Source organism: Theobroma cacao, chromosome 2 (genome assembly GCF_000208745.1).
Source record: "Theobroma cacao cultivar B97-61/B2 chromosome 2, Criollo_cocoa_genome_V2, whole genome shotgun sequence".
Taxonomy (NCBI): Eukaryota; Viridiplantae; Streptophyta; class Magnoliopsida; order Malvales; family Malvaceae; genus Theobroma; species Theobroma cacao.
Window position 1 is genome coordinate 23,903,513 of NC_030851.1, and position 22,352 is coordinate 23,925,864.

The following is a 22,352-nucleotide window of genomic DNA, read 5'->3' on the forward strand; positions in this document are numbered from 1 at the left end:
TTTTTTAAACTTCATGTTTTAGATTGTCAGAGTCAAAAGTGATTGGATTCTAAGACGAGGTATTCCTCTCTATCCATTGCTCGCTAGGTTTACCATGATATTAGATGTTAGCAACTGTGCCTAGAGTTATTTCGCTGACGGTTAAGTTCTAATTACGTGCATATGACCACTTGTTATGAAATGTTGAGATTCACTTGTCAAATTATATGTATGTATATAATGTTTGATGATGTCATTATGAATACATGACTGGGTTTTATAAGTTATTTTCAAAGAAATTATAATTGAGCATTATAAATTTCAGATTCTAGAGGAATATGGTTTAATGTCTAAGATCGTGTAAATAGGTTTGCTTGCGCTTGGTGGGCTGAGCCCATTGTTCCTTTGCGTTGGTCATGGTCCGAAAATTGAGTTATGATAATTACATTGTGATATAACTATTGATATTTATCAGTTTCAATTAATATCTTATCGTATCACATATAACATATTAGATGATATTAATAACTATGATCGAATACTATTTTACTAAGACAACAAGCTAAATAGATGCCTTATTGCATTTTCCATTTTGGAGGTCTTTGATGTGGCACCACCACGTGCCCACCTTACTCCAATGCCACGCCGACGTCGACTATCATTCAATCTCTTTGATGTGAAATCCTAAACAAAATCCCAAAGCCAAGACTAAACTTTGTACAAAAACACGCCACGGCGTCAAATGTCGGAGCAGCGACCGCACTATTTGTAACTCTACGCTTCCTTCCGGTAAAAGCAAAAGTAAACGCAAACCGAAAGCAAAAACAGAATGTCGAATCTCCAAATCCAATCCGATATGCGCTCCGCTCTTCACATAGCTTCCTCCACCTTTCTCTCTCTCAATACTAGGAGCTTCACGCTCCCTCATTCCGTCCCTGCGCGTCGCCTTCTCCCTCGACCTCTCCATTCTTCCAAAGCGTCGTTCGGGCCGCTCCCTAGAGCTTTCTCCAACGACGGCAGCGTTTCCGAGAAGCCTTCGATTTGTACCGCCGATGAGCTTCATTATGTGTCCGTGCCTAATTGTGATTGGCGCCTTGCCCTCTGGCGCTATCACCCTCCTCCTCAGGTCTTTGGTTTTCTTTCCACTTTTCTAGAATGATTATCACTATTGTTTGTTTGCTTTTTCTAATCGTTTTTGTTTATAGATAGATGAAATGAAATTATTATTATTGCTTCTAACAGGCGCCTCGGAGAAATCACCCGCTGTTATTATTGTCTGGAGTAGGGACTAATGCCATTGGTTACGATCTTTCTCCTGGGGTACTTTTTTTTTTTTTTCAAAAATCTTATTTTAATTTCCTTTTTTTTCTTTCTTAGTTTTGAAATAGTTAAATATGAGGTTTTCTGTTTTAATCAACGATATGAAGGATAGTTGGGTTAAAATTTGCTTCGAGTGAATGTTTACATTTCTTATTTTCTGGTAGTTAAAAGAAGAATTAAAACGGTTCGTCAAGGATGTAAACAGCAGAGTATAAAGTGAAAGTGTAAAACAGTTCTAAATCCTATTATCATTTTCTTCTTATTTTAGTTGTAATTTGGGCTGAGGAATTCATGCTAAATGGCTTTATTTTTTTTACTGTAAATTATTATAAAAGCAAAACAAAGAAGAAGCTATTTTTTCATGTGCACCAGTCTTCTGTTTCCTTTAATTTATCAATGCACTTTTTTGGCATTTGTACAATTGGAAAATTTTTTTTCTTTTCAGGTTCTATAGGTTATATAGTGCATTTTGCCCAAGTGCACACGATATGTTGTTTAGCTGTATTTGCTGATGGAGTGGCCAAGAGTAATGAACATATGATCTTTTATGTGTAATTACTAGAACCCCAAAACTTGTTCGGTTTGGGTTTTCTTGAATCCTCAGGATGCTTCATAGAAACCATCATCTGATGAGCTCCATAAAGACCATTTAGGCTTACATGTTGTGGGTTATCAGCTGCCCACGTTATAACTGCACCAAGATAAATCACAGTGTATCATTAGTTCTGTTTATCAAGGTGATAACTACCTGGGAGATGTGATAATTTCTGAGTCCAAGTCTGCTGCACTATGAGCCCTCAGGCAACTTATTGAACCTTACTCAAAGAGAAAGTCATGTATGACAGCTCAGTCTCTATGGGGCCTCTATGGCACCAACAGTCACAACCTCTTGTCTTCTATCAGAAAACATTTCATACACGTATTGAATCATTTGTATGTATACCGTTGGTTAGTCAATACCATAGCTTATGTATTTATGGAAGAATTACGTCACAAAATCTCGCTCTCTCACAGTTAAGAGTGCCAATTATCATGCCCTTTCTTACATACTTAGATGAATACCTACACTCAAAGTCAAATGAACAATGCTGTCTTCCAACTTTCACTTATAACTTTTGAGATGCTGAATTTTATTTTCTTCTCTTTACTGATATATGATCCTTTTCCTGTTAAATGTAATATGCATCTGCAGTCTTCGTTTGCGAGATACATGTCTGGCCAAGGATTTGACACATGGATTCTTGAAGTTCGTGGTGCTGGATTGAGTGTGCAGGGATCAAATTTTAAAGAAATTAAGGAAACTGCTGATGCAGTGTCGGAGCAGATGGAAGCTGTGGCTAAGAGTGTGACAAATGGAGTTTCTCCTGCTCAGCAGCAGCCAACTAATGTTTCTGGTTCCTTTTCAGATTCTGAGATTTCTTTTCTTGGAGAAGATTCGATAGGGATTGGAACAGCATGGGATGAATCAAAATTGGTGACAAAGTTGACGGAAATTTTCATGCGTTTGTCCGAGAGACTTTCTGGCTTTCTAAGTGATGGTCAATCAAGACTTATCTCTGCTAAATTATTTGATCAAATATCAAAACTTTTGGAAGATTCTCAATTATCTGAACGCTTTGAGGAGGTAAGGGGGAAGCTTTCCTACTTATTGGAAAGACAACAAAATTCAGGTATTGCTAGCCAAATTAGAGATCTGAGTCAAAGACTTGTAAATATTATTGAAGAAGGCCAACGATCTGTTTCACCTCAGTTCATTGATCTACAAGAGCGGCTTTCTTCTACAATAGAAGATTTTCAAAAACAACTTGACTTGATCGTGAAGTATGATTGGGATTTTGATCACTATCTGGAGGAGGATGTCCCTGCTGCGGTGAGGTGACATTTTGCCATGCTGGAAGGCTATGCAAATGCTGACTCATTTTTATTTTACTTTCTTAAATAGAATGTTATGTATTCCATTTGCTATTTTACATTTTACCTACCATTCATGCCTACTGTCTTTAGTTTGAATTGACAATTTTGATTTTCTTTCATAAAGATGGAATACATAAGGGCACAAACAAAGCCAAATGATGGAAAATTGCTTGCAATTGGTCACTCAATGGGAGGCATATTGCTTTACGCCATGCTGTCACAGTGTGGTAAGATACCATCATTTGAATCTCATGTCATATTGCGATGATTTTCATCCTTGCATAAAGGCAAAGCAGGATTCATCCCTCAATTAGCTGAACTACACTTTAAAAACCTTATAGGAGAAATTTGTGGGTGAGCTTCTCTTCTTCAAAGCTTTAAAATAACAATTTATCACCCACTACTATAAAACTGTCTTAGAGCTACAACATTCAGTGGAGGAAACAAATTATAATGATTTAAGCTGTACAAATTCTTTATGCATCATCACCTATTTAATAATCACTTAAATTAAGAGCAATTAAACCCTCACAGAGTGCATATTGAAGTTTCCAGTGCTACAAAAATAAGCTGGCTCTCACTCTGGTTATACTATGCTTTCATTTAGCTTAACCTTTTATTGGTATATCTGTTGCTTTCTTTTTCTTTTTCTTTTTCTTTATTTATTTATTTTATTATTCTAATGGATGAGCCCTATCTATGTCACATTTCTAGTTAGACAGTACTTTTAAATTTCATCTTTCAATCCTGATAAGCCTTTTTCTACCTTTTGGTCCTGTTATATTTGTATATTTTGTTATTTATTTTAAGATTTCTTTCTTTGGTAAATATTGGGGAATCAGAAGAAGATGGGATCCAAATGCCATGTGGACAAGGTGTATCAACTAGTTTCATTAGGAAAAGTTATCAACTTCAGAAATCCAATTACCAAATGGAAAATGCTACTTTGTCCGATTCTCAGAGTCCGACAATGAGGTTGACTACTCATAGATAATAAAAGCTCTAATTTGAGTAGTTGGCCTCATTATTGGATGGTGAGAGTTGTGCCAATTAGTAGTACTCTTGTCAAATTGTAATGAATGATAGAAAACACTATCTGATAAGCCCTTATAAAGGTCATCTGCCACTTAATGACATTTAATGATTGATGTTAAAAAGCAACCGCTAAACATTTGAATGGTATATTTCTCCAGTTCCCCTTATGTTTCATGTATTAAAATTCGTACTTGAAACAATAATTCTTCTCTTTTTAGCTTTGTACACAACTGAGTAGTTCTGATTTTGTGTTAAATGGTGATTAAATTTTGATATAGCTCATCTCCAGCACAGCATCAATCACTCAAAATGTGAGTGAGCTTGTTGTCAGGTTTGGCATCTTTACATATCCAAGAATGAGAAAATAATGGTTTTAGCTGTTTCTAGTACCCTTGCCAATCTCAGGATGCTTGATGCAATGCTGCTTTACTATGATGATGTAATGATTACATGTATCATGGAGGCAGTACTTTCAATATATTATCAGCTTTACTCTTAATATCTTCACTTTATTCTTGTAGAAAGTGATTAATTAGAAATTTTTAAATACAGAAAATGTAAAACAGGAAACGATACTAAACAGACCCCTAATAATTGAATGTGGATGCTTTTCATTTAGTGGATTCCAGAGTTGAGTTTAACAACAAACCTGTTGATTCCTGGGCATTGGATAGTATCTGTCTTGAAATTCTGCCAAGGGTCCATTGCTTAAACTATATATCCCATCTCAAAATTGAATATGAATGAGGTAGTGAGTTCTGTCATGATTGCAAGGCACAAGTGTATTAGCTTGGCTAAGGAAAGACAAGGAACTGTTATAGCATTTTGTTGCTGCTTTAGTTAATTTTCAACTTGCTTCTGCCCAAACCGGTGTTACTGTTAGGGTAAAATATTTTCTTAGTATCATAGAATACTGCTTTGTTCAATATAACTTATAAACAGTGGAAGATCTGTATTTATAGTTTGAATGCTTGAGAAATGAAACTTGACTTAGTTGTTCAATGTATTTGTTAGTATTAGTTTTAATGTGCTTTTGTTTAGTATACTTTCTTTTTCTTTTCATGTCGATAAAATCATCATTGATTGTATGTTATATATCATCTTGTAAGGTTCTGAAGGAAGGGAACCTAAACTAAAGGCTGTTGTTACTTTGGCATCATCACTTGATTACACATCTTCAAAATCGACACTCAAATTGCTCTTACCTCTTGTAAGTGGGTAAACCAGTGTCATATGCCTTAGTTGCTATGTTGATGTGATTTTGATAACTACCTACTTAAAAGTTCTAGAGAAATAGGTTCCTTCAGAAAGTAATATCATGGCATCTGTATGCAGGCAGATCCTGCACAAGCTCTTAATGTCCCTGTTGTTCCATTGGGAACATTACTGGCGGCTGCTTATCCTCTATCGTCTCGGCCTCCTTACGTCTTGGCATGGCTTAATAATCTAATATCAGCAGAGGACATGATGCATCCAGAGTTGCTAAAAAAGCTCGTCTTAAACAACTTCTGTAAGTATGGGCATACTTGTCTTCACTTCTTGTGAAATATTACAGCTTTCTTGCTGGAATCTAAGCTTTTCTGTTTCTATGTAATGAACACCTGAGTATACTGATGTAAATGTCACAGAAAATCAATAATATGATTCTCAAACAAAACTTGGGTTTCTGATTTTATACCTTGTTATTTCTGTTGCTGATTTCTGGTGATAGTTGCCTCTGAATGTAATCTCTAGTTGCTGTATTTTGAATTCATCAAATTTTCTGCTTTTGTTCTTTGCTATATAGTGATTTGCATAATATTTGTGGTTTCAAGGTACCATACCAGCCAAACTTATTCTGCAGCTCACAACAGCTTTCCGAGAAAGGGGGTTATGTGATAGGAATGGTAAATTTTTCTACAAGGATCATCTACATAAAAGCAATGTCCCCATCCTAGCCGTTGCAGGAGATCAAGATTTAATTTGCCCACCTGAAGCTGTAGAAGGTAGGTGGTAACCTTGTGGTTAGTTAAATGCAAATTGTCTCGTATGGTTTTCATAGATGTTTATATTTTTATTCCTTCTTATTGTTCAAACCAGAAACTGTGAAGCTTTTTCCGGAGAACTTGGTTACTTATAAAGTATTTGGAGAACATCAGGGTCCCCATTATGCACATTATGATTTGGTGGGAGGACGATTGGTAAGCACTACTGATAGAAAATATTTGACAGGTTATCGATTGTTATTTGACTGATGCCATGTATAATGTTTCTAAATTTGTTGGAACTGCAGGCAGTGGAGCAAGTTTACCCATGTATACTCCAGTTTCTTAGTCATTATGATTAATCATGATATCTGGGCCACGAAGCATTGTTGCGAAAGATTTGGTAAACAGCGATTGGTTTTTCCCAGCGGCGTAATAGACCCTTTGGTTGTAATCTTGGCAGAGTTAATGTGATTGATCACATTGGGGGATGCATTGCAAATTAAACAACGAATACAGGAAAGACCATCCAGAGCTGAATTAGCTGAATTTATACTGATGTTTGGAATAGGTCCTTTTCTGAATTGTATATTGATGATTGTGATCAAGGAAACTGTTGGGGTTGAAACCGCCGACACCCCTGCACAAAAAAAAAAAAAAATACAATGAAAGGTATTTGTGGTGTCCTTATGAGCTTCAGTTAGAGGTGGTAATTAGTGTTCAGGGTAGAGCTGGCCACTAGTTAGAGTTATTTTGAGTTTTGGTTGTTTCGGCTTCTAATCATTTAGAGTTTGGACTTTTTGAATTTGAATTATAGTGTGTTTGGATTATTTCAAGTTCGATTCCTTTCTAATTCACGTAGATTCAGGGGAGTTGCATGTTAATTTCAAATTTCTATAGTTATAGACATTTTTGTAAATTTAAATGTAATAAATTGTTTCTTTTCATGATTGTGTGGATACAATTTCTTTTGAAAATAAAAAAGTAAAAAGTTTGTATAAATACAAAAGTAAATTACTTTTTTTTTAATATATAAGCGACAATAGGAAGTAAATAATTTTGAACAGTAAGAAGTCAACAACACCTACAAGAGAGGATGAGTGTCGAAGAGAGGACACAGAGAGAGGAAAAGCCTTAGGAAAAGTAAGAGAGAGGGCAGGAGACTAGAGTAATACCATAGGATAGGTCCGAGTGTTAGGATTAGTAAATGAGGGGTAGGGCAGGAGGAAAAGTGGAGGGAGACAAGGATTTTCGATATCTAACGATGGAGGAGAAGGGTGTTCTTTGCTTACATTAACAATATTAGTTTGAACACCCAGTGGAGAGAACTAAAAAATTTCTTTAACTGATTCGGTGTTGTTAATCTATTTATACCCAACCAGCCAAGAAGACGAATGACAACGTATGCTTTCATCCGTTATAGGATAGTGGAAGAACTGCAAAGAGCGATCCGATATGGACAAAATGTAAAGTTGAAGGGAAGACACTTGTTAATTAAAGAAGCCACCTCACTAGTGATTGGGGATAGAGAAAAGAGCAGGGCGAATCAATAGAACCACAAACAGGGGAAGCAAGCACTCAAAAGTCTTATAAAGACGTACTTGTTGCAAATGGAAACAGGGAACCTGCAAATGCTCCTACTACAAAACAGGTGAAGAACGTTTGGAACAAAGAGGTGGATGGGATTATAGTGGACATTGAGGAAGATGAGATTGAATGGCTGAAGCGTAGCGCGATAGAGAGCTTAAAACCTTTAATAAGCTACCAGCAATTACAGAGTAGCTTAATGCATGAAGGGATCATCGCAACAGTGAGACCATCAGGGGGGTTAAACGTGATTGTGACTTTTAACGAGACAAAGGATATGGATGGTACGCTGGTGAAACAAGTAGCGATGTTAGGAAGGCGATTTGAAAAAATTCAACACTATAATCTGAAAGAATTACCTGCTCACCTCTAGCACCAAAAAATGTTCGAGGCGCTAGGTAAATCATGGGGAAAATTCCTTCAAGTTGACAAGGTAACAAAGATGAAGAGCAGGTTAGACTATGCCCTCATAAAAGTTGAAGTTTAATAGCAAGAGAATGATCTAGATTGTCCGAAGATCATCATGAATGGCAAAGTTATCAAAATAAAAGAAAAATTATCGGGATGGAAACTTACGATTTGGGTAGAAAAACGATGACAGCAATGGAAGAAACATCAATAAGAAGTATGGCAGAATTGGTGGAGATCGGAGCTGAGAGATGGGTGACGAAGATGGGAGGGGAAAGGAATCCATCTCCAATCGTTGAAAAATGCAATTCAAAATCAACGGTTCAGATGGAGTTAGGAAAGGATCAAAAGACAAAGCAAAGTAGCAAGCAGTAGGGGAAACATTTTGCAGTGAGGAAGAAAAAGTTGCAAGAAAAAGAGATTGACATGGTCTTAGAGTCTCGAGAAAAGAGTAGTGATAGGAGTGAAGATTTGGAAAGATCAAGTAAAAATAGAGAGGAAAATTTGAGCCTTGGAATTATAAGAAGTAGTCACGAGAAGTTGGTTAACCTTGAGGAGAATAGCCTAAGCAAAGAAAAAAGGCCAAACAGTCCAACTTGGAAAAGGAAAAAAAATAGCTACAGATGGGCTTGATTCAAGCAATGAATGGAGTAATAGGGAGGAGTCATTCAACCCAAACTCAAAAGCAAATGAATGGATCAAGACCTTTAAGGCCAAGGGATTGTGGACTGGTAAATGGGATGCTGAAATAAGACCAAGTAGACTACGAATCAAAACTAGAAGGGAGGTGAGCCCAAATCTAATAATAAGTGAAGGCCAATCTGAAGCCGAAGAGTATGAGCTTGACTTTGGTGCATCCTTGGAGACAAGAGCAGAGTAGATCTTAGGAAGGCCTTTGGGAGAAAATGAGTGCGACACAAGTGAAATTTCAAAGGGGGGCGGGATTGACCATCAGGGATCAAAAGTGGGGGAACGATCAAGGGAGAAAAAATCAAGAATGATAAAGAAGTCAAAGGTGCTTGAAACAAAATAGAAAGATCTGGGTCTATCTCCATCAGAGGATACACCATTGATAAATCTACTTTAGAGTAAATAAGAATAGGAGAAAATAAGGGATTAAGCTGAAGAGACAGAAGGGCAAAAGCAAAGGAATGGTAAAGAAACGGAAAGGTAGGGGAGGGTGGACAAAAGGGGTGGGTCAAGTTGATAAAGGTCAAGATAGGATGCACAATTCGCTAGCAAAGGAGAAACAAGGTCTACGAGAAAGGGTAGTGAAAACGGGGAATCAAAAGGAGAAAAGGATAGGGACACAAAGAGTGCATGTCAGCAGGTGAGGCTGAGGGATGAAGTATTGAAAACTTTAGACGTTGGCAGTATTCTTGGCTTGAAATTCCAAGAAGACAAGTGTAAAACCTCGACCTTCATAGATGTGTAGCGGAGGTAGACACGATGACGTGGATTAAGGGTAGCTCCGTCATTTTCTTGGTGAGCTCCTAGAAGTGGGTTTTTCTAATATTATTAAGGTCTAAGTAAGCCTAAGGAATAAATGAATGATGTATATAATAATGAAATAAACGAAGAAAATAGAAATAATAATAATTTTCGTAGTAGGGGTAAAATGGTCATTTTGGGTCTTGAGTCTAAATTTTTATGTTTTTATGAACTTGAGTACTTCTAATTTATTGTGGACCTTTTCTTAGTGTTAAAAGAGAAAAAAGTTTGAACCAAATGGAAGAAGAAGGCAAAGTCAACTATTGAATGGCATTTTTGTAAATAGTTTGAAACTTTAGTCAACCCAAGTATAAATATCTCATTTTTCCAGCACTTTCTCCTCACTTCCAGTAGCTTATTCTTCTTCTTCCCATTTCTCCTCCCCATTTCTAGCTTTCCATTTTCCATGGAAGCCATCCTTGAAATATCTATGACTTTCTCATAGAAACTCTAAACCTTATGTTTTTATACACTTGTTTATAAGACTTTTCGTGTTCTTATACACTTGTTTATAAGACTTTTCGTGTTCTTTCACTCTGTCACCTCAAGAGCCCTCAATTGTCTTTCCTCAGCACTTTCTTTCACTAGTTAGACGTTTTAGAGAGAGAGAGAGAGAGAGAGAGAGAGATTTTCTATAATAGCTTGAAAAACTCTTGAAAAGGAATTCAACTACAAAACCACCAAGGTGAGTAGTGAGTTAGGGTTGATTTTAAAGTTGTTGATGATGGCCAATAATTAGGGTTATGGGCTGTTTTATTGTTGAGGGTTGTTTATTTACTCTTAGTGTGACTAGAATAGTACAAATAGATGACTAGTCAAATGGTAATTGGAAATTAGTTAGGAATAACTAGTAAAGTTTGATTTAGGAAATAGCTTTTGGAATAATATTCATGTCAATTGAGTTGGTTGTGATGCTATTGTGTGTGATAGGTTCTAACGAGACCCCACATCTCCACTTGGAGCATTAGTGAAAGTTGGAGTCGATTAAAGAATCAACAAAGACAAGTGAGTAAACTTGCATTAAAATGTTTTGGGATAAATGCATAAGTGTTTGATTGAATCACTTGAACTATTTTATTGGTCTTTTCTTTAAACTATGCATGGGGACAAGCCCTTGAGGAAACGTTTTTATGTTGTGAAATGTGAAATGTGATGAATTCATGTGTTCCTATATTATGATGATATGTATGTTATGCCTTGAACGATAATGTTGTGTGTAATTATAATCGAGCATGTGCGGTGTGGGAGTGCACATGCTGGTGATGATGTGGTGCGGGAGAGTCCATGATGATATTTGCAATGTGCAGTGTGGGAGTGCACATGACAGTATCAGTTATGTGCGGTGTGGGAGTGCACATCATGATTTCAGCTATGTGTGATGTGGAAGTGCACATGAGCTGGTGAGCTGGTAGTTGTATACATGTTTACACATATCATAAAGAGGTTAGGGAAAATGTTATGTGATTGCATTGAATATTGAATGTTGAAATTATTAAATGCTTCCAAATTGATTTTCATTGTAACAAGAATGAATTTTCATTGTAACAAAAATTCTTCTAACTTAATTGCCTTGTTTCTCACTGTAGCGAAATTTCATTCTCGCTGTAGTGAGAAACTCTCAGGTGCTGGGGGCTTGACCTAGCCCAGATTTTCGCTGCAGTGAGAAACTCTCGAGTGGATGGTCTTAACTCTTGCTTTGGATTTCGCTGAATTCTCGCTGCAACGAGAAACTCTCAAGTTGAGAAGTGTAAATTTCGCCACTGTTCTTGTTGCAGCCAAATTGCAATCTTGTTGCAATGAGAAACTCTCTGCCATGTTTGGATACTTGCTTCAGTTCTCACTCCTTGACATCCTTATTGATCATGGATCTTTTTGGATTGAGCGATAAAATAATCAAGTTTGAATTGAGGGGTTTTAACAAGAAATTAAGCTAAATTGCATTGTTTATTTTTTTAAGCATAAGTGCATCATGTTTTCTAAAACTTTTCGTATTGTTTGTTTGTTCCTTTCCTATGTTCATTCACTGAGTTTATACTCACTCTTTTCAACTTCATGTTTTCAGATTCAGAGGTAGTTGGGATCTAGATTGAGGTGTCCACGTATATCCGTCTTTTTGGTAGGAACTATGGCATTCGGTAGCTGTATCTTCAGCCAAGGTCACTCCACTGGTAGTCAAGAGTCTTTTGCTTGTGTATACGCACACGTGATGTAAATCACTAAGGTGCATGTTATGATCAAAATATGTATACTTTGATTTATGGTGCCATTATGAGTTGGCAATGGGTGACATTATTTTGAGATAATAAAAATGTAGATATTTGGTTGTCATAGTCTATTATTGAAATACTTATAGTTAAGAATTACGAAATGTGACTAGGGAAATGAGTGATGAAATAATAGACAAGATTACATAAAGAGGCTTGCTTGGGCTTAGTGGGCTGTGCCCATTGGGTCTATGCGCCAGTCATGACCCGAAAATTAGGCTGTGACAATAAGAATGAAGTGATAAGGGAAATGGAGGGTTTAGAGCACTCAGACTAGCAAGTTGATGATTTGAACGTCAAGTATGTTATCTGTGGGATCTCTGGTTTTCAATGATAATATTGTCATGGAATTTAAGGGGTTTATGCAAAAGTGAAAAAAGTGAGCATTAAGAAGAGCCATCAATAGAAGTAAACCGAATATGGTCTTTATCCAACAGATAAAGATACAGAACCCATACAACGGGTTGTACGAAAGAATATGGTTGAAAGAAAGAGTCTAAGGCAGAGTAGTGAAATCTGAAAGAAGGTCGGGCAATTTGTTGTGTATGTGGCAAGAGGATTTTTTCAAGGTTAAAGAGGTAATCATTCATAAAAATTATTTGCTTTTAATTGGAATGATGAAAGGGATTAGAATAAAGGTTGGGTTTCAAAACGTGTACGATTCAAATGATGAGGGAGAGCGAAATGTGATCTGGGAAGAGTTGAGTGAGATCATGGCTGTGGCTGAAATCTGGTGGGTTTTAGGGAGGGATTTCAACATCGTCAGGAAAGAGGAAAAAAAGATTGGGAGAGGGAATGTAAGGAGAGCTGCTGCACAATTTGATTAATTCATTAATGAGATTGGCCTTGTTGATCTTCCGCTAAAAGGTAGTATGTTCACGTGGTGCAATAATAAGGAAAAACCCGCTTTTGGTAGACTTGACCGATATTTGATTGATGTGGAATTATTGGAGATGGACGAGACAATGGTTCAATGGTGCCTAACAAGTTCTCTATTGGATTATAATCCGATAATTATTGGGGTGAGCAAGATCGATTGGGGACCAAAACTATTCAAGTTCTTCAACTACTGGATAGAGGAAGAGAGCTTTAAGGTGGTGGTGAGAGACTATTAGAATAATGCTAGAAGAGGGAATGAGGGAGGAGAAGGGCTATGGAAAAAGTTGAAGGACCTGAAACTGGCTTTAAAAGAATGGAAAAAGAGAGTTTTTAGGAGTATTAGCGAGAAAATATCAAAGGGTGAAAAGGAATTGCAAGAACTTAATGAAAAGAGGCAAAAAGGGTGTCGAGAGTAAGGGAACGAGGGAAGAGATTGTAGGGAAAATAGCCAAATTATGGGAGTTATATAGAGTAGAGGAGAGAGAATGGCAACAGAAGTCCAGAATGAAATGGGTTTTGGAAGGAGATCACAATACAAGATTCTTCCATATGATGGCTTCAGCTAGAAGAAGAATAAACCTCATACAACAGTTGCAAATAGGGAACACTAACATAAGTGAGCTAGAAGAGGTGAAGAGTGAAGTGGCAAAATACTTTACTAAGTTTTATAAGAGTAAAAAAGTGCTTACGTTAAGAGAGTTTGACTGCCCTTTTAAAACTATAAGTGAGGATAATGTGGAGTTTCTAGAGAGGAAGTTCATAGTGGGAGAGGTTTGGGAAGCCTTTTGTAGTTGTGATGGCAACAAAGCCCTAGGGCCTGATGGTTTCAACTTGAGTTTTTTTAGAATCAGTGGGATTTGGTTAAGGAAGAAATGATGCAGTGTTTATAAAATTTTTATGAGAAGAGAGAGCTTGAAAGAGGGGCAAACAACTCTTTCATCACACTCATACCCAAAGTTACCAATCCATCCACCGTTGCTGAACATAGACCTATCAACCTTGTGGGGAGCGTGTACAAAATTGTGGCAAAGCTACTTGTTAATAGATTGAGGAAGGTGATAGGGGAGGTGATTGGGGAAAACTAATTTGCTTTTGTAAAAGGAAGATAATTGACAGACTGTGCACTAATTGCGAATAAGATAATCGATTTCTTAAATAAGGGAAGTGAAGGTGGTTTTTTATTCAAAGTGGATTTTGAGAAAGCCTACGATAGCATGGATTGAAGATTTTTAATTTGTGTTGAGAAAAAAGGGGTTTGGAGTTCAATAGCAAAAATGGATCAAAGGGTGTTTGAAGACAGCAAAGGTTTTGGTGTTAGTTAATGGGGTCGCTAGAAGCCTTTTAAGATGGAGCGAGGGCTTAGACAAAGATGCCCTCTTTCACCTTTCCTTTTCAACATTATGGCAAAGGCTTTCAATCAACTTATGTGTAAGGTTGAGGACATTAGACTATGTCATGGGGTTTCGATCGGTAATAATGGCCTCACAATCTCTCACTTGCAATTCGCTAATGACAATATGATATGTTGTAGGCTAGAGTTAGAAAACCTTCAAAATGTCAAAAGGGTGTTGAAATGTTTCTTATTAATATCTAGGCTGAAGATAAACTTTAATAAAAGTAGCTTGATATGGATTCGGGTGGAGAACAACTTGGTAAATAGGGGGCTGAATGTCTTGCCTGCAAGGTGGGAGAGTTGCCTACAGTTTACCTAGGGCTCCCTTTGGGAACGAGCATAGTTCGGTTGGAATGTGGAAACCAATCATTGAGAAATTTGAGAACCGACTTGCAGGGTGGATGACAAAAATGCTACCAGTGGGGGGCAAGGTTACACTTTTGAAGTCAGTCGTAAGGAGTCTATCGATCTTTTTAATATCTTTGTTTCAGTTATCAAAAAAAGTGAAAAAAGAGGTAGAAAAAATTAAGAGAAGGTTCCTTTGGAGTGAGATAGATGAGAAACGAAAGGTTCACTACGTGGGGTGGGATAAAATATGTAGATACAAGGAGGATGGGGGTTTGGGGGTTATTGATTTAGAGATAAAAATTAAAGTCCTACTAAACAAGTGGATTTAGAGGTATAGTAGTGAGAAATCAAGTTGTGGAAAAGAGTGATTGATGAAAAATAGGAGGTGATCCCAATAGTCTCTTACTCGACACAAATACTAATAGGAAATTCTCCATAACCTGGAAGAATATCATTAAGCCTTTATCAGCTACTAACAAAGTACTTTTGCAAGTTAACAATAATTTATAGATGGTTGTTGGAAATGGTGAGAATATTCGATTCTGGATAGACATATGGATGGAAGGGGAAACCTTAAAAGATCGCTTCCCTAATATCTATGCACTTGCTCAAAACAAGAATGGTTGCATAAGTGAGTATGGACAATGGGAGAATGAATTGTGGAGCTGGAACATTGAGCTTAAAAGAGCATTGTTTGGGTGGGAAGAACAACAATGGCACCAGTTCAGAACCACAACGGAGGAATACCATTTGAGTAAGGAAATGGATGATAAACTAGTGTGGAGAGGGATGACATCCGACTGTTATACAGTGAAATCCATTTGTAAAGAGGTGTTACATTTTAAGGGTAGCAACAGGGATAGGTGGAGAGAGGTCTGAGCAAACTTAGCACCACATAGAATTGATGTTTTCACCTGGCAACTACTACATGGAAGAGTCGCTGTCAAACAAAAGCTGGTTTGACTTGGAATGATATCCTCTGATGCAGCTTTGTGTGCTATTTGCAAACAACAACAAGAAACAATAAGTCATCTCTTTATCCATTGCCATGAAACATGGAAATTGTGGTCAAAATGGAGCTATGATTAGGAGGTGTAATGGGCAGTTCAAGGGAACATTAATAGTTTTTTCTGCATGTGGGATGATGTGTTAGTTAAAAGGGGAAAGGTTAAAATTTGGAAAATGGTTTTTTATGCAATAGTCTAGTTATTATGGATTTATAGGAATGATCTAGTATTCTAAGGGAAAACTTAAGACGTTGATCAAGTTTATGAGGCCAGTAAACTGAGAGTTGCCACTTGGGCAAAAGCCAAATGGCTTCATGTGTATAGTGTTATTATGGATACCTATAGGAACCCAAGATCGAGACTGAGATTACTTAAAGCCAGCACTAGCAGACAAGTGGAAGAGTGGATCTGACCAGGCCAAGGAATGATGAAATTTAATGTTGACGGAGCTACTCAAGGAAGTCCTGGGGAGGTCGAGATTGTAGGAGCCTTGCAAGATGAAAATGGTTGTATGAAAATTAGTTTTTCTAAGGCAATAGGAATGGGAGATGCAAACATTGCAGAAGTTTGAGCAATTAGAGAGGTTTCTTGATTTTTCAACATCACAATGGGCTTTAACACATGTTTTGATTGTAGAAAGTGACTCTAAAAATGCTGTCAAGTGGGTTAATAATCCAAATGAAGCCCCTTGGAAGATGCGCAAATGGATACTTAACATTGAGAGATTGAAAAAGAGCGCTTCAAGATGGGAGGTTAACCATATTCTTAGAGAAAAAAATCAAGTTGCAAACCATCTTGCGAAAGAAGGGGTTCAAAGGCAAGTGAATTTGATCAATATCTTTGATTGATGCTGTCTCAAGGGTTGATATTGTTCACTGAAGTAGAGGGTCTCAAGGACTATATTCCTACTTGATTGAGCCAAAAAGGCCTAGTATTATCGTTGTCAATGGGGTTAGGAACCAGAGGCTGCTTTTGAACCCATGAGGTCTGGTAAGTTTTATTTTTTAGCTAGGAAATTATAAACGATAATGTCTGAATGAATGAAGGCCATGCTTCCTTTCCTTTCTTTTTGCTTTTGTATTTCGACTAGTATTGAATGAGAAAAGGACATTTCTGTGTTGATAAAGTGGTTTGATGTGCTTGCTTGGTTGACTTGTTTGGCTAGGGAACTGGGTTTGTAAAGTTAATGAGTTACATGTTGCAAGTATTCTAAATAGATAAGGGGAATCCTGGAAATGTACAACAGACTAGTGCTCTACTGTGATACCCCATACCCTCGTATAATAGTCAATATAACCGTATCAATAAGACAAAGGGCTAATTGATGTACTTTTAAGTGTCAAAGAGCGGTGGCGGGTGAAAGGAATATTCTAGAGTAAAATATTTCGCATGCCAAGAAATAACAATTAAATAATAATATTTTTATGGAGGATGACTTAGCAAGATAAAAAGTGATTTGAAAGTGAATCGGGGCATAATAAGACATTTTAGGTTCCAAAGAGATAAGTAGAAAATCTTGAAATAAATAATATTTTATTAATAAAATAATATTAAAATATTAATCATTTATTTTATATCGAAATTAGTCATGAAGGAGGAGTATATGATCAATTTAAGTGGGGGAGAAGAAGAATGGGGGAATTTTGGAGAAAAACAACGTTAGTGGGGCCCATGTGTTTTTATTAAATAAAGTTAGCATGGGTAAGTATATATTTAAATATTATGGTGATACTGCGTTGAAGTGCAAACTTTATATTTTGTTTGCATACATGTAAAGGAAGAAAAATAGAAGGAAATTGGAATTAAAAGATTGTTGGGAGGACTAAACTAAAAAAGGGAGAAACTTGAAGGGCAAAACGATAATTTTTCCATGAGACTCTTTTCTTTCTTATCCATGGCTGATCCTTATCTCTTTAAGATGGCATTTTTCTTCTCCATCTTCTTCCTCCCACGCCATTTTTCTTTCTTCACCATAAAAATCAAGTTTTTCTTCTCCTCTCTTTTCTTTTCTTATTTCTCCATTCTCTTACCCATTTATTCACCCAACCCACAACTCTCAACCTCATTTTTCATCCCAACTAAACCCTAGGAGAGAGAAAGGAAGAAAGAAGAAAGGAAAGAAAGAAAGGAAAAAGGAAGAGAAAAGCTTGCAGGAGGCTCAGCCTTGGAGGAGAAAAGAGAAAACTGAGAGGTTTTCCTCCCCACCCACATACCATTGTTGAGGTTTGAAAAGATTTTGGTGGTTTGCCTTATGGATTTCAAGGTAAGGAAGGTAGAAATTGATGTTTTGTTTGAAAGCATGTAGTTTGAACCAATTATTATGTGAGGTTTTGTTTGTGGTAGCAAGGATCAATAAAGATCCAAGGAACCCGAGGCATGCATGTGGAAGAATCTTGGAATGCGTGATGATTTTGAGCTAGATTAAGTGGTAGGTAAGCGTTCTAACCTCTAAATCACAAGTAGAAAGGAAAAATGAGATATGTATTGATTGTTTGTGCTTGTGGCAGCATGTAAAAGTAAATTGTGGTGCATGTGGACTTAGAAAATGATTGATGAAAGTAAATTTATAGTTGCTGCCATATGCTAGGTTATTTGTGTGGAAATGATGGTTGAACTTGATAAATATCCTTAGAAAAGATTAATATATGTGCTAAGTCATAAATAAGTTACCGGTATTTATAATCTAAAGAATTACGCAAGCAAAGTGTCACGACCCGGAACCTCCCTCAGGCCCATGACAATCGTTTCGCAACGTCCCGATTGACACTCATTATCCGGAATGCCAACCGAAACCCCGCAAGGCTTACATATCAGTTTCTTTCCTTTCCTGTGAGCAATCATTGTTAAATATCGAGTTTTTAGAGAATATATACTATTTTAGATAAAAAACAATCAAACAAAAATTTTCGCCACACAAGGGTATTTTGGTCATTTTTTTCTAAAAAATTTCGAAACTGGCTAAAACGTAATATACAAGTACAAAACACATAATTCATATTCAAAATGAGTTTAAAAGTCTAAAATCTTCATTTAAAACGAAATTACGGTTATTTGAATATAATAAGAAAATAAAAGAAATATTAAGGAAAATATTCTATTTTCTTATAAAACAATATTTATAGAGTTATACGTGAATAATTTTTATAGCGTAAAAGCTAAATAAATTTATACATACTGAAATACAGTAAGCCAAAATATTTAATTTAATTTACAATAACAAGAGGGCCCCCGAATAAACAAAAGTAAAGAGGACTGTGAACCTACGGTTTGGAAAATGCAGATCCAATGGTAGTCCTCGATGAGATCAGCTATCTACAGTCTATACTGAACCTGAAATGGGTGGAAAGGAGTTGGGTGAGATTTTGCAATCCCAATGAGTAAACAGACATTATCATAAATATCTAAAGGCGAGTAAAATGGAGGCAAGTTTAAACAACAAATTTCAACCCATTTCATAATGTTTTCAATTTATTTCTTAAACCATAAAATATTTGTAATTTACCAAAACAGTTGTTAAGGCTTATGTCTTTTATTAAAACAAGGCTCAAGCCAAAACTAATCCTCGGGGATACCTTGGCCGAGGCATCTAACCGAGTCCGCCAAGGGTGTTAAAATATTCACACGTGAAACACATTTTTATTTTTAAAACCAGCCGTTCCTTGGCGTTGGCCGAGTTACACATTCACGTGGGGGTTCGACGTGAAGTGAGCTCTAATACTACCCCGGGAGTTACCCTCCTCGCCTCTACAACCGGAGTAACTATATAACTGGGTTTACCGTGCCCCTCTAATAGGCAGTCCACGGAAACCCGTCACTGCAGTGACTAACCCACCAATTTTAATAAAATTTCGACAGTATAACGTGGCTTTTATTTATTTATCCAGCCTGCATAGTAAAACAACTTACATAAATTTCCCAATGCATTCACAAAATATAGCCACATATACTCATTTCTCATAAGCCATTCCTAGGAAAATATATATTTTTCAAGTCAATTTGTAGCCTCCAATTACTCAATTTCATAATCAATACAATATATTTTTATTTGTCACATTTATTCCTAAAACATCAAAAATCCCGTTTTAATCTCGTTCTCATTTCATAAAATACATAAAGGGCATTTAAAATAAACTCTAGATAATTTACAATAATAATAAGTTTACTCACCGTTTGTACAAACTAAAAGCTTTCTAAGCGCCCCGATCACTACTCGTCGGGTACGACTTCTTTGCCTTTTCCGGAAGGCTCTCCTCCTAGACACATTACAAAAATTTACACAATTCATCACATTGATGCTAAATCACTATATAATTAACTTAAATCCTATACTAATGCATGGTATGAAATGCAATAGCCTAAAACGGCTTAAACGCGGTATTAACCTATTTTTGGCACTTTGCCTGATAAATTGCTAACGCGCTCCATTTTAGCTCTAAATCATCCCATTCTCTCTCCAACATTTCTAACCATTAAATATCAGCCAATAACCTTCTAAAAACAACAAAATCAGCTCACTCCCTTCCTTGGAAAATTCGGCCAAAAATGGGACATTAAGTCGGTTAATTTTCTACTTTGTTTTTCTATCACGTTTAATCGTTTTTCATCATTTTCTCTTCATTTTCCTTAGAATAAAATCAATTCATCATCATTGTACAGCATTGAGCATCCAGCCAAGAGTGGGTATTGTGAAAATTTAATGATTTCTTGGCCAATTTAATTTCTAAACACATTTAACTAACTAAAACTATCAATTTAACTAAAAATCAAAGCCTAAAAATTTCAATTTCTCTCCCCTAGAATTTCGTCCAGCCCTTGATATCACTTTTTGATCTCTCTCCTCAAGCATGCTAAATGGAAATAAAGGCATAGGAAAGGTAGAAATCAAGCTAAAATCGAAAAATATTACCGTTAGACGTGTAAACGGTCGAAAACCGTGAATTTCCCTTTGAATTTTCTTGTTTCTCTTTGGTTTTTCTTTTTTTCTTCCTTTCCTCTCTATTTCCTCTCTTGTTCTTCCTTATGGCCGGCCAGCACTTAAAATGGGGTTTAAATGGGCTGACTTTTTCATTAAAATAATATTATTTCATTAAAAAAATGCCACGTGTCACTTTCCCATTGGTCCATTTTTAAAATTTCATCCATTTGTTTCCAAATTTTCACCATACACTTGTCTCACATATCCATAGCTTAGATAAAATTCTCAGACTTATCCAAAGTCTCGGTGGAGTAATTTTTGAACTTTACACTTTTGCCCTCGTAAAAGTGAAAAATTACATTTTTGCCCAAAAAACTGAAAAATTGCCCATAGACATATTTTTAATCCCTTATACTCATACCATTCTCCAATTTGTCAAATTTGATCTAAATTCTCTCAAAATCTCAAATTTTGTCCGTGGGTGGTAAAATTATGATTTTGCCCCTACACTCCAGAAATCACCAGAATTAAACTTTTTCACTTTCTATCATTAAATTATACTCCAAATAGTTAATCTTGGTCAAAAATTTCACTCAATGATCAAATTATTATCTTAGGTGGCAAAATGACAATTTTACCCTTGAATATCAAAATTTCCAATTTTACCCCAAATGAACCCTCGAACTCCGAACAATCATTTTTAGTCATTCCTGGACTATGAAATATTAAATTTAATCCTACAATTCCTATTTGAACTAGTTCGAGGTTAAATCAATTTAAGTGTACCGTTAGGTACAATATCGGGTTTCGTCTATTCTTAGGTGCTTTTCTAGCGTAATAACATGCTACTCAATGCATGTATGTCATGACATGTGTTTATAGGGTCAGGTTTTACACAAAGGATAAAGGCAACTTTGGTAAAAATGTGTCAAGATATAAGTTAGTTGACTAAGGATTCACGATTGAATGAAAAAAAGAAGTAGAAATGATATACACTAAAGATAGTGAATTTGGATTGTTGCTAGGAAGTGGAAAAATAAAGATAGTGAACTGTGGTGGCGTGCCGGAGGAAATAACGAGCGACCGACAAGTAGAAATAGCTAGATACACCTCCAAATTAATAGCGATATAGCATCCCGCTATCGTAAGATGAGTGAACTTGCATTTAAAAGGTTTTGAACAAATGCATATGTGTTGAATGAAATGCTAGAATATCCTTGGTTAACTCTTTTGAAATTTATGCACGGGAACAAGCTTTTTCACAAGTGATACTTCTATGTTTTTAGACGTATAATGTGATGAATTACGTATTTGAAATATTATGTTGAATTGCCAATTGATTTGTGGCATGTGATGTATTGTTATGCAAAGATTCTTGTTACATGTTGTTATGTGTGCCATGCATTGAGATGTAATGTTGAATGATAATTATAACTGTGTGTGTGTGGTGTGGGAGTGCACATGATGGTGCTGATAGTGTGTAGTGTGGGAGAGCAAAAGCCGATGATATATGCCATGTGCAGTGTGGGAAAGCACATGATGATGATATATGCCATGTGCAGTGTGGGAGTGCACATGAGCTGAGTTGAGGTTGGCGGGTGTATGTGCGGAGTTGTGGTGACTAACGTGGGGATGACCTTAGTGTATGTTTGAATTATCTATATATTTACATATACATAATGTATACATGAATTTTTACACGCATGTGCACTTGTCCTGTAGAGTAGAGATTTTTGGAAAATGTAATGCGATTGAATTGTCTATTGAAAGTTGATATTGTTAAATGTTTTCAAAATGACTTGAAAAACAGCATGGCATTGAGTTTTGTTTATGATATACAAATTGTTT

General features: G+C 36.4%; 1 protein-coding gene across 2 annotated transcripts; it reads left to right on the plus strand.

Moving 5' to 3' along the window:
* Positions 700 to 7,096, plus strand: LOC18609153. 2 transcript variants are annotated; one of them, XM_007044159.2, is made up of 9 exons: positions 701 to 1,105; positions 1,222 to 1,299; positions 2,492 to 3,169; positions 3,338 to 3,440; positions 5,358 to 5,458; positions 5,584 to 5,758; positions 6,063 to 6,233; positions 6,328 to 6,428; positions 6,521 to 7,096. In XM_007044159.2, the coding sequence occupies exons 1-9, from the start codon at positions 809 to 811 to the stop codon at positions 6,572 to 6,574; spliced, it is 1,758 nt and encodes a 585-aa protein (XP_007044221.2). In that variant the 5' UTR covers positions 701 to 808; the 3' UTR covers positions 6,575 to 7,096. The 2 variants fall into 2 exon arrangements, with proteins under 2 accessions (XP_007044222.2, XP_007044221.2); XM_007044160.2 differs by lacking the exon at positions 1,222 to 1,299 and having other exon boundaries at positions 700 to 1,105.